Source organism: Hemiscyllium ocellatum, chromosome 17, assembly GCF_020745735.1.
Source record: "Hemiscyllium ocellatum isolate sHemOce1 chromosome 17, sHemOce1.pat.X.cur, whole genome shotgun sequence".
NCBI lineage: Eukaryota > Metazoa > Chordata > Chondrichthyes > Orectolobiformes > Hemiscylliidae > Hemiscyllium > Hemiscyllium ocellatum.
The window spans coordinates 68,692,624-68,706,379 of record NC_083417.1 but is presented as its reverse complement, the minus strand read 5'-3'; the positions used below and the strand labels follow the sequence as shown (position 1 = coordinate 68,706,379).

Genomic DNA, 13,756 nt, shown 5'->3' with positions numbered 1-13,756 from the left:
AGGAAGTCAAAAGGATAACAAGGTAAGGATCAACCATGATCTTATTAAATGGAAAAGCAAGCTTGAGGAGTCAAATGGCCTCCTCTTGCTCCTAACGTATATGTTCTAAATATATGGAGGTGAAATTAAATAACAGAGTAAATTGCATAAATGTGTTTCTGCAGGTTCCTAGAAGCATATTTATTTTTCCATTTGTGACTGCTAAGCGGTCAAGGACTAAATCTGTATAACAAAAATGCAATACTGCAGCTACAGTGGGCCAACACAAACCATTTTACCAGGTGAGGACCGTGGACTCAATTTCCCTAAGTACCAATTATCAATCTCAAACAGGCTATTCTGGGAGAGCCTGTGAAAAGTGAATTCAAAGGAAGCCACCTCTGACTGTTTGCTCGCCCTTCAAAGCTACAAGACCTGCAGCACATCTCGGAAAAAAGGAACACAAAAAACGCCTACAATACATCTCAGACTCAGGAGTACAGAGGAACCTCGATTATCCGAAGGCAACAGGCAGGCAGTTTGTTGCTGGGTAATTGATCATTCCAATAATTGAGTTGACCTTAAAGGAAGCCAGACTGAACATAATTGCGTTAAAAAGCATGTTTACAGAGTTTTTAATTCATTCAATTGCTAAAATTGGTACAGACACTTGATACCGCTTAAAATTCATGATATTTCACAAATCAAAGCATATTTTGTATAAATAAAATTAATTGAGGTGGAAGTCAGTTATTATTTTTTGAAGAAAACATCCATCCACCTACTAGAGTTGGTTTTTTTTTTCTTTTTGTGAGCGATAACATTTGACGAAGATGCATCAACTTAACGGCATCGACTTTGTCGTGCTGCATACCACTCCACGAAAGGTTACAAGATGTCGATAGCTTCATTAGTGGGGACTGCAGGCAATGTCGGTATCTGATTTTCCTTACCATCCATGGTGTCCATACTTTCCCATTGTTCTTCCGTGACTACGTGGATAATCTTCTGATGTCATTGTCACAGTTCACCCAAGCATTGATCTCAGTCTCTACGAAGTCTCCTAATCCCAGCTGTCTGCAGTTCTCTGTGATGTCAGTGGTTAGCCTTTAATCTGGATGGGTGCCCTCTTCACTGTCATGGCTACCAACACACCAGCCATTGTACCAACATGCTGTGACTGTTGATGGCTTGATGCTGTCCCAAGATTCAGCAATCATGAACAAAGCGTCCTTGACTGTGAATACCTTCATAATTTCCTGCACTTCTTTGTCTGCATCGTCTTTCACAGAGGATGGCATGCAACGATAATATTTCTTCATTATCTCAATGATTCCCTGTTCGAGCGGCTGTAACTTTGAAGTGGTGTTTGGTGGTAAAATTGAACACTTGACAGCTCTGTCTAGCAATTCTAATTGGCTGCTTTTCAGTGCGTAACCCCACGTTGTCAACAAGCAGAAGGGCACATTGCTAGAGTCCTGTTCTTGCTATATTTAATCTCACAGCAGATACAATTTTTTCCTGAAATCAAGAAGAAAAAAAGGGGATGTGTCATCCATGCATTGTTTTGCAATTTGTATTTCATGGAAACGAGTTCTTGTCACAGTTCTTGAAGCAACGTGGATTAGCATATCACCCAGTGCAGACAAGCAGTAACTTATGAATGCCAGTGGTGTTGACACAAGGGAAAATCATAATGTGATCTTTCTGCACTTTATGTCCCGACACCTGTTTTTTTTGGGGTGAATGCAAGTGTTTTATCCAGCAGAGCACGCCAAAACAATCCACTTTCATCAGCATTGTACAATTGCTCAGGTTCATAATTTCCTTCATGAATGACGGATTGTAGTTTCTGTCTGTATCCTTCCACGGTGCTGTCATCCACGGACTTCTGCTCCTCAAGAACGCTGAGTTCCCTAACGCCATGACAATGTTTGAAATGCTGTAACCTGCCCAATGAAATGGTGCGATCGGCTTCACTGACATGGAGTCGTTCATGGAAATCGGCACTTTTTCTAGTATCATTGGGCCAGATGCAGGAATCCCCTTTTCACGCTGCTGTGAAAACCACAAAATTACAGCTTGGTCGAGTTGCTCATCTTTCATGAGCTTTATGTCATAGAGATGTACAGCATGGAAACAGACGCTTTGGTCCACGCCAACCAGATTCCCAACCCTATCTAGTCCCACCTGCCATCACCTGTCCCATATCCCTCCAAACCCTTCTTGTTCATATATCCATTCAGATGTTTAAATGTTACAATTGTACTAGCCTCCACCACTTCCTCTGGCAGCTCATTCCACAAATGCACCACCCTCTGCGGGAAAAGATTGCCCCTGAGGTCTCTTTCATATCTTTCCCTTCTCACCTAATGGATTTTCTTTTTAATGCAATTGAAGTGTCACTTTGGTTGATAAATTTCTCAATCACCAGTCCTGCTTCCCTGATGTCGGTCACTGTTGCTTTTCCAATGCTGTACTCTTTGATGTCTTTTCACCACAATCCAGATGCTGTAAAATCTAGCTTTTCTGTTCAATTGTCACTGCTGTCCACTTTCTCTTCACAGACATAGTAAGTACAACAAACTCAATTACTTACCACAGATACGTACTCAGAACACAGTCATAGAGGGAATGAAGACACCCCTGATTTTGTTACGCATCTACATCTTTCAGCACATTAGTCACTTTTATCCGTTAAAATTATTTTTTAACACTGCTATAATTGACCAACTGAGATTGTTGCACCGTTTCATTAACACCTCTTTGATGCAACAATTACATATCTTCTTCAGTGCAGATAATCAGAATTCACTTTTACTCATTTCAACAAAAAGACACAATCATGTCAGTAACACCTCATTGCTGTAACGGTTTTACGGGACCTTCAGATCTTATTCGGATAATCCGATTTTTTGGATAATTGTGTTTGGATAATTGAGGTTCCTCTGTACTATGTTTCCACACATATCAATATACAAACAACCTAACATTGTACTGTTACAGCTTATAAAAGTGGAAATGATTAAATGAGAGAGCTGGTAATCAAAACAAAATGGTGCTGGAAAAACTCAAAGATCAGGCACCCTCTGTAAAGAGAAGACGGTAAAGCATTGTATCAGAACCCATGAAAGGTCAGAACTGAGGAAACACTAATGTTCCCACACCCTCTCCGCAGTTGTTGTTTTACTGACAAAGTGTTTCTAGAACTTACCGTTTCTATCTAAAGTACAGTAAATTCAGTGCCTGTGGATGGTGATGCATGCTAGGTGTCCCTCAATTTCTCAATCTGATTCATTAACAATTTAGACAGTACATGTTTAAGCTTTAGGTTCTGTGCCATAAAATTGAATAAGTTGTTAATCTCACTATTACAAAAAGTGTGATAAAACAGAACAGATTGCAATGGAGAGCTATAATAGCTCTGGGAACGTGATAATACTTGGGAATGTCACTGAAGTTGAAATAGGAGTTTGTGTGACCTACAAAACTGGCAAGTGACGACAGTGTGGAACTTGGGAGAATAAAAATAGGTGGGGTTTTTTTTAAACACTGTCTCTTAGTTTTGAAGACCCAGGCCAATAAAAGTTCAAAACATTAGAAAATTAAATAAAGCAAGATTGGAACTGAATGTGGGTATGCACAGTATCTTAATAGGAACAGGATCATTCATTGTGTTGCAATAAGTAATCCAGACACACACATTCAAATTTTATTTTGAGAATAAGCTATTTTAATTAAGGATTTTTTTAAATTGCAAGTGCCTAAAACCTGCAATAATTTATGGATTTCTTCTGATCAACTTACAAATTATTTCAGCCATTTTGAGTTGGAATTGTAAAACTACACACTGGAATTTGTGGTTCTCTTTCAGTCAGTCATGAATTGGATTCGGCTTTTCTCACTTGTTTCCAGACAGGCGTGGTTTCCAAATTTCCCATATACTAGGCAGTTCAGCAGTAACAGCATCAGAATGTAACTTCAACTTATCCTCACCAGATGCAACACACAACCATTAATAGAAATTCTTGATTTTCTTCCGTCCATTAGCCCAGGAACAAATTATGCTTAATTGGCTCAAATCAGCCAACTAGTACAGGCTGGGGATCCAGCCCTGTGTAATCTGCATAACCCAGTATCATGCCAGGCAGGGTACCAATCACACAGAACCACTTGGAAAGTGGATAACTAGCTGGTAGAGGTCTGTCTGGCAGAAAAACATACTTGGCATAGTGCAATCAGCAGACTACATTGTCAGAGCTGCTTTAACCAGTTCAGCTATGCCAGTTAGTGATCAGCAAACAGTTCCACGATTGGATTGTTGGCAAAATTAATGGCAAGGAATGCACACAGTGTCATATGGCCCTAAGTTACCTGAAATCTGACTCCAGTACAGTGGTGGAATGGTTGATCATGGCACACAGGCAGTCGATGTTTGAGCTTGCCAGAGCACGACCGATGCTCTTCTTCACAATGAAAAACACATCGTCCACCATGCTGGATGTCAGCTGGCCCTTCTCATAGACATCCATCGCCACAGCCTGTGATAAAGAAATACCATCACCTTTAAACAACTCAACAATCATTCACATCTTCACACACCACCACTTGTACTCTCCATCAGCTCTATCCTGTGTGAAACTGACCATATAAAGTTACTGTAGAAATGAACTTGTTATTGCCCTGATGTAACTGATCACAGATGGGGAAGTAGTTGGACATGACTACATAGAGACTGGTATTCAAAGTCAGACCAGGTAAGGATGGTAAATTTGTCTTCATAAAGCAGACCAGTAAATCAGTTGGATCTTTTTTCATCAACACAATAGCTGCTCGATTGCTTTTTATCAAAAGCTGCTTTTTATTTTCAGAATTACTGCATTTGAACAATTAATCACAATATCAAACTTACATGCTCAAAATCACTTAAGTGTTACACTGCAGATGGAAGGTCATTCGCATCATTGCATCAGCACCAGCTCTCCAATGAGCGTTATGAATTAGTGCCATTCTACTGCCCTTGTCCAGCACCTTTGCACATTGCTTCTACCCTCTCGAATGCATCAATCAAATCTGCCTCCATTGTACATCCAGACAGTGCATTTTGTGTGAAAAAGTGTTTTCCTTACATCACGATTATTACTTTTGAAGATCACTTTAAATCTGTGCCTTCACATTCTTAATCCCTTTAAAAGCAGGAGCAGCTTCTCCCGACTTTGAAAACTTCTGTCAACTCTCCCCTCAGATAATTGATTTAGGTCTCTGGATAACATAACAATCACACTACCATACATTTTACTGGGAGGATGGAAGAGATCAGTGGACCACAGAAACCTGTTTGTATGATGAAGTGTCTTTTAAAACATTTTACATAAGGGCGAGAGCACCCCAAAGTAGATGTATCATTGAGCAAAAGGCAATGGTCAGGTAGGTCCCAGATCATTTAAGGTGTGTGCCGGGCAGCAGATAGAAAAACTAAACCTGCTGGATATGCACAAATTAGTCAGTGCCTGAAAAAGGAAATGTAGGAATTGGTAGTGCTAGACCTCGGATTCTCCTCTGACATCTGAACCACCAGTCACACCATTCTGCCCATGAATCACAGCTATGCACCCAGAATGCTTCAAAATACATGCTATAGTCATTGTTAAAATGCTTCCAGCAGTCTTCCCACTGAATTGCAAACATAGGATGAAAACCAACCAAATCAAAAATCTGAATTTCTTGGGATGATTTGTTCAACCACTTCCTAAGCCTGACCTGCATCTGGTGCTAAGAATTTAAATTGAGTGGAAGTAGTGAACAAACATTTTGTTTTCATAATTTTCTTATGTCTTTCTTCCATGCTTTTCTCTTTAGCAACTGCTGACTTTTGGTAGGATACATTCCATCAAGTAATTCAAACAGATAGTCATTTTCACATGGTGGCCTGGACAGTTTGTATCAGTAAAGCTATTTGACATTGATGGGGGAAATCACAGGTCCACATTTCCACCCACGTGTTTGGGACTGTTAAGACAGTGGTCAGGAGCAGGAACTCTGACTGGGTTTTCCCTCCTTAGCACTTTGGAAACTTGTGCTGTGATAATCATGACTATGAGAAATGTCAACAGTATTACATACCTTGTTGACCATTTCTCTCATGAAGTATTCTTCCATTGTGATGTAGTATCCAATAAGCTCCTGCATATTCCGGCTCAGCAAGCATAGGTTACACAGTTTATCCAGTGCCTTCTGATGCTCTGAGTGACAAGCAATTAAATCACAGAAACATGTTAGCAAGCATTCAGTAGCTTTACAGTTTGCAACATATGCAGAGAACTTGCAACAGATAGGGTCACATTAATATAGAATGAGGTCAAACTCACAATGGACGGCTATGGCCTACTGCAGGAAAGTGGGACCGGTACAGGTAGTAATATATTTCTGGCTGTACAGACTCGATTGGCTGATGAGTCATGTCTGTATGATTCTACGAATGCAGAAACAAGTCATTCAGCTGCCATTTATGCTTTTACCAAGCCTCCTCCCATCTTATTTATCTAGTCTATAAATAGATATTTTGATCCTTTCTCCTTCAGGTTTGTCTAGTATTCCTTTAAATGGATCAATGCTATTCACCACAGGTGCTCCAATTGGTAACGAGATCCACATTCTCACCACTCTCTGGCTAGGGATATTATTCCTGGATTCTCCATTGGATGTTGGTGGGCATCTTCTATTTAGGCTTCTAGTTTCAGATTTCACTAATTACCCATAAAATTACCCTCTGTACCCAAAACCCAAATCACAAATGGATTAGATTCAGCTGTATATTCTTATTATGGGGGCCAGTTCGGTCAATTGGCTGGAGGACTGGTTTACGCCCTGCCTTCTCAACCTTACCTCCCACCTGAGGCATGGTGACCATCAGGTTGAACCACCACCGGTCATCCACATAGAGTCATAGAGATGTACAGCATGGAGACAGACCCTTTGGTCCAACTCATCCATGCCAACCAGATATCCCAACCCTATCTAGTCCCATCTGCCAACACCCGGCCAATATCCCTCCAAACCCTTCCTATTCATATACCCATCTAGATGCCTTTTAAACGTTGCAATTGTACCAGCCTCCACCACTTCCTCTGACAGCTCATGTACCACCCTCTGCGTGGAAAAAGTTTCCCCTTAGGTCTCTTCTATATCTTTCCACTTGCACCCTAAACCTATGCCCTCTAGTTCTGGACTTTCTCACCTCAGGGAAAAGACTGTCTATTTATTCTATCCATGCTCTCTCGCGAGACAGCAACCCTATGGTCCTCTGGGAACTACAGCCACGACTTTACCATTGAAAATTTAGAGAAAGTGAGGGCTGCAGATGCTGGAGATCAGAGTAGAGAGTGTGGTGCTGGAAAAACATAGCAGGTCTGGCAGCATCCAAGGAGGAGAATCGACGTTTCGGGCATAAGCCTTTCATCAGGAAACATTGAAAATTTACTATTCTTCATTGTTTATAAAGTTAAAAGAAGAATACGCTTGTTATTTCTTTTTATCTGAACATCAGTAAACTTTCACATTCTGCTTCTACACAACTCAAACATACACAGTACAATACAGAGATCCACAGACATGCAAACAATGTGTCAGAATTCAGGCACTGTTGCATGAACAGCGATGGATATGCAGCATTACAGTTCCTGAGATCACCAGCCATTGACTCCTGCTGCAAACTCTGAATATGGACACTTGTCAAAGACAGGAACAGGCTGCACTCTGGGTCAAAAGGCCTCCAAACTTCACATCAAGGATGAGTGTTCATCACTGTAGGAAACCAAGGTATCCTACAATGGCAGCAGGACGAGAAGGGGAGAAGCATGGGTGAAAACATTACGCAGCATCATGCTGTGGTGGAAAGTTAGTCAATTCTCCCCCCACTCTGTTTCAGTCTCAGTTGAGACCGCCTAAACAGGCTGGAGATGTGCCACTGATTTGCACATTCACTTGTCCTCCCAGGAACAAGTTACAAAGAATGGACCAGGAAAGGGAGGTTTTAAAAAAAACCCAAAAGGTCATTAAACACAAACTGTTCTGATGTTGTGTGGAAATTCCACTGTTTACAGCAAAGATATAACTGTACCTTGTTTCACTTCTTCTGAGGCTACTGCATCGTAAACCTCAAAATCAGCAGTGATTCTTCTCTTTATGAAGCGCAAGTACAGTTCTGCACGAGCATTCATCAATGTAACCTCTGCTAAAATGGTGTCTAATTCTCTGAAAGTCAAAAATAAATTATTAGAAGTAAAAGCGTAATTCATCCATTTACTAGCCTATGTACTGTGCAGTTAAACCATTCCTCCCACTGCTTTAAAGTAATCTGTCTGCTGTAGTATTAACCTGTACAGACCAGGCCTTAGATTCCATTCTAGGTTAAATTGCTGGTCTCAGTTGGTCAAGTAGTTCAGCTTCCATGAGCCAAGGGAGCAAGAGTTTAAATCTTGATATTTATCCAGAGTGTCTGTTGGTCAGAAGGAGAGCTGAAGAACAACATTTGGGGAGGGGTACAAGGTGCTATCACACAGAAAGGAAGATAATCAGTTTTTGTCCAATTCCTAATTATTATCCAGAGGCAGTGGAAGGAAACAAGAGACTGAGTGTATGTACATGTAAAGAGGAGAAAGCTACCAATATTATTGGAAAGGAGAAGGTACTAACAATATAGGAATGAATAAAAATAGACAGAGAATGGAAAGTCCTCAGAACAGAAAAGACACCTAATCCAGATTAAGTTACCGAGGGAAGTAAGCATGGAAATTGGAGAGGGTCTGACCACAATCTCTATTACTTTTGGATTGGCGATGGAGCCAAAAGACTAGATGATTAAAGAAATTACACCCCTGTTTAAACCAAGGAGGAATGGATAAACTCAGCAACTAAGGTTCAATCAGCCTAACGTTTAGAAATGAACATCCCAGACAAAACTTACTGGAATTTTGGAAACTGTACACTAGTAAAACATATAGTAAGAGAGTTAGAAAAATATGAAGGTTTTTTTTATTCCGCTGTGAGGAGAAGGCATATGAATATTAATACTTGAGTAGTAAACAAAGAGCTGGTATCAGTACAATGGACTGAAGTAATGCTTAATGCTAAAACACTGGCTGACTGGACTCACGCACATAAAATATGATGTGGAGGTGTCAGTGTTGGACTGAGGTGGACAAAGTTTGAAATCACACAACTGGTGAATTTCACAGCACTGCTATTTCACAGCACAGCACATCAGGTAGCTACCAAATAAACCTGTTGGACTATAACTTGGTGTAATTTGATTTTGAACTTTACACATAAATTAAGGTAAGGTAGTGGACTGTAATAGTACCCAAAGAATGCAAGCCTACAGAAAACAAATGGAACCATTATTTCTCAAATAAAGAAACAGCAATAATAAACAACAAGGTTTGTTCATGTTTCTTTTGATGGAAACCAGGATACATAACAATCTCCAGCTACTCATTATGTACATACCTGGGCTCTATCTTTTCCACTGTCAAGTTCCTCATCATACTGTTCTGTACACGCTGGAACTGCAAAACCACAAAATGAATGAAGTCAATGGTTATGTTGCTTAAAACAGGCATTTACATTAAGAATTCCATTCCAGATAGTAACTGTGAAACCAGGATCAGCACCAGGCCATCGATTCACCACATCATTGTTCTACTGAAATGATTGACATAGGTTTACACACAATCCCACAGAAAGGGACTGCCAACCAGAGGTTATTTGCCTTTCCATGGGATAGAAAATAATGGAAAGTTAAACTTCCATTTAACTTTTAATGGAAGTTAAAATAGGTTAGGCCACGTAAACAGACCTCCTAGTGGACAGGGTGTCTCAGTCTGCCTGCCTTTCTGGATACAGAGTAATCCATGGCACAGGGTGCTACTTTACAAAAACAACACATAGGGATATGCAGCATCACGTTACCACATTAATCTGTTTTAGTGTAGGTCCTGCAGCTGGCCCTGAAGTGGGGGATGATAAAAGAAAACCCGGTTTAGTTCCCTATTACAACTGAATATGACCAGATGAAGAAAACACCAGAGGGTGGTCACACCTGTGGTGTTGTAGCCCAGAAGACTGATTATCATGTGTTGTACTAGACACAAATAAAAGTATAACACACTTAGCTGAAAGAAGACAGCACCAGATCACCAAAATGAAGCTCAAGCAACCTACAAATAGGTGACGTGCACATATTCAGATGATAAGGAAGCACAGGTTAAGGTTTCTATCCCACAGACTGGGAGTGCCTAATATCTCACTGTCCCACATGGCTTTGATAATATTGACCATGACCTCCCACCCCCCCAATCACCAAACCATCATATCCCAGACCAAACACAACCTCATCATCTCAGGAGATCTCCCACCCACAGCTTCCAACCTCGTAGTCCAGGGACCGCCCGATTCTACCTCCTTCCCCAGATCCACAAGCCTGACCACCACGGCCGACACATTGTCTCAGCAAGCTCCTGTCCCACCGGACTCATCTCCACCTTCCTCGAAACTGTCCTATCACCCCTAGTACAGCAGCTTCCCACCTACATTCGAGACACCACCCACGCCCTCCACTTCCTCCAAGACTTCCATTTGCCAGCCCCCAATGCCTTATCTTCACCATGGACACCCAATCCCTCTACACCTCCAACCGCCATGACCAGGGCCTCCAAGACCTCTGTTTCTTCCTCTCCCACTGTCTCCAACAATACCCTTCCATTGACACTCAATCATTAGACTGAACTGGTCCTCATCCTTAACAATTTCTGGTTCAACTCCTCCCACGTCTTCCAGACAAAAGGGGTATAGCGATGGGCACCCACATGGGCCCCAACTATGCCTGTCTCTTTGTCAGCTATGTGGAACAGTCCATCTTCTGTAGTTACACCGGTACCAGTCCCCACTTCTTCCTCCGCTACATTGATGACTGCATTGGTGCCACCTCGTACTCCCACGAGGAGGTTGAGCAGTTCATCAACTTCACCAACACATTCCACCCCGACCTTAAATTTACCTGGACCATTTCTGACACCTCCCTCTCCTTCCTGGACCTCTCTCTCTCTATCAATGACAACTGACTTGACACTGACATTTTTTACAAACCCACCAATTCCCACAGTTATCTGGATTACACCTCTTCCCACCATACCTCCTGCAAAAATGCCATCCCTTATTCCCAATTCCTCCGCCTCTGCCGAATCTGCTCCCAGGAGGACCAGTTCCACTTAACACACCAGATGGCCTCCTTCTTTAAAGACCGCAATTTCCCTCCCCATGTGGTTGAAGATGCCCTCCAACCCACCTTCAAACCCCACCCCTTCAACCATAACAAGGACAGAATCCCCCTGGTCCTCACCTTCCACCCCACCAACCTCCGCATAAACAGCATCATCCACTGACATTTCTGCCACCTCCAAACGGATCCCACTACCAGGGATGTATTTCCCTCCCCACTCTTTTCCGCTTTCCATAAAGACAGTTTCCTCCATGACTACCTGGTCTGGCCCACACTCCCCAGCAACCCACCCTCCCTTCCAGGCACCTTCCCCTGCCACCGCAGGAATTGCAGTTTCCTGCGCCCACACCTCCCCCCTCACCTCCATCCAAGGCCCCAAAGGAGCCTTCTCCATCCAACAAAATTTTACCCGCAAAACCACCAATGTCATTTATTGTATCTGTTGTTCGCGATGCGGTCTCCTATACATTGGGGAGAATGGACGCCTTCTCACAGAGCACTTTAGGGAACATCTCCGGGAAACCTGCACCAATCAACCCCACCGCCCCGTGGCCCAACATTTCAACTCCCCCTCCCACTTTGCCGAGGACATGCAGGTCCTGGGCCTCCTCCACCGTCACTCCCTCACCACCCGACGCCTGGAGGAAGAATGCCTCATCTTCTGCCTTGGAACACTTCAACACCAAGGGATCAATGTGGACTTCACCAGTTTCCACATTTCCCTTTCCCCCACCTTACCCCAGTTCCAACCTTCCAGCTCAGCACCACCCTCGTGACAGGTCCTACCTAGCAATCTTCCTTCCTACCTATCCACTCCATCCTTCTCTCTGACCTATCACCTTCATCCCCACCTCCATCCACCCATTGTACTCTTTGCTACCTTCCCCCACCCTCCCCTCTGACCTATCACCTTCATCCCCACTTCCATCCACCTATTGTATTCTTGGCGACCTTCTCCTTAGCCCAACCCCCCTCCCATTTATCGCTCCACCCTGGAGGCTCCCTGCCTTCATTCCTGATGAAAGGCATTTGCCCACAACGTCAATTTTTCTGCTCCTTGAATGCTGCCTGACCTACTGTGCTTTTTCAGCACCACTCTAATCTAGACTTTGATAATAAGGTGCAGTGTGTGGTTAAACACAAGCTTGGATCTCTCGTCTGTGTTGAGTTAGTTAAGCTTGACAGGGCCCAAAGTTATTACTGTTGACCCAGCGTTATTGAACAAAATGGATGAAGGCAGGATAACAATTGTTAGTTGAGCTCTTAAGTCCACACCAAGTGAGGATCTGTTCTGATGTGTACATGCATCTAGCCAGACATTACTGGGTAGCATCCTGAGCAAAGCACTGCATTTAACCCTAATCCAGCCGCAACATAGACCAGGCCTTGCACAGTACCTGTGAAACCACACTCAGCAGATGGGAAGAGAAAACTGAGGGGGGAGAAGTGACGGTCATTCTCTCTAGTATTAAATGAAATTACGACACATCTGGATAAGAGTAACAGGATAGGTCAGAGTCAACATGGATTTATGAAGGGGAAATCATGCTTGACTAATCTTCTTGAATTTTTTTGAGGATGTAACCGTGAAGATGGATGAGGGTGATCCAGTAGATGCAGTGTACCTGGACTTTCAGAAAGCTTTTGATAAAGTCCCACATCGGAGGTTAGTGAGCAAAATTAGGGCACATGGTATTGGGGGCAAAGTATTAATTTGGATTGAAAGTTGGTTGGCGGATAGGAAACAGAGTAGTGATAAACGGCTCCATTTCGGAATGGAAGGCAGTGACCAGTGGGGTCCCGCAGGGATCAGTACTGGGACCGCAGCTTTTTACGATACATGTTAATGATATAGAAGATGGTATTAATTAACAACATTAGCAAATTTGCTGATGATACTAAGCTGGGTGGCAGGGCGAAATGTGATGAGGGTGTTAGGAGATTACAGGGTGACCTGGACAAATTAGGTGAGTGGTCAGATGCATGGCAGATGCAGTTTAATGTGGATAAATGTATGGTTATCCACTTTGGTGGCAAGAACAGGAAGGCAGAGTACTACCTAAATGGAATCAATTTAGGTAAAGGGGCAGTACAGAGAGATCTGGGTGTTCTTGTACACCAGTCAATGAAGGTAAGCATGCAGGTACAGCAGGTAGTGAAGAAGGCTAATAGCGTGCTGGCCTTCATAACAAGAGGGATTGAGTATAGAAGCAAAGAGGTTCTTCTGCAGCTGTACAGGGCCCTGGTGAGACCACATCTGGAGTACTGTGCGCAGTTCTGGTCTCCAAATTTGAGGAAAGACCTCAAATTTGGCAATTGAGGGAGTGCAGCGTAGGTTCACGAGGTCAATTCCTGGAATGGCGGGATTACCTTACACCGAAAGACTGGAGCGATTGGGCTTGTAAACCCTTGAGTTTAGGAGGCTGAGAGGGGATCTGATTGAGACATATAAGATTATTAAAGGATTGGACACTCTGGAGGCAGGAAACATGTTTCCGC

The 13,756-nt window shown here is 42.8% G+C and overlaps 1 protein-coding gene across 1 annotated transcript in view; it reads right to left on the bottom strand.

Annotated features, from left to right (window-relative positions):
• cog4 (component of oligomeric golgi complex 4) overlaps positions 1-13,756 on the bottom strand; it is a 57,564-nt gene that overhangs the window by 11,557 nt on the left and 32,251 nt on the right. The window contains exons 8-11 of the mRNA XM_060838279.1: positions 9,487-9,545; positions 8,099-8,232; positions 6,103-6,221; positions 4,354-4,520 (exon numbers count right to left, since the gene is read on the bottom strand). Of these exons, the coding sequence (XP_060694262.1) occupies positions 4,354-4,520; positions 6,103-6,221; positions 8,099-8,232; positions 9,487-9,545 (479 nt within the window). The remainder of the gene's footprint in view (positions 1-4,353; positions 4,521-6,102; positions 6,222-8,098; positions 8,233-9,486; positions 9,546-13,756) is intronic.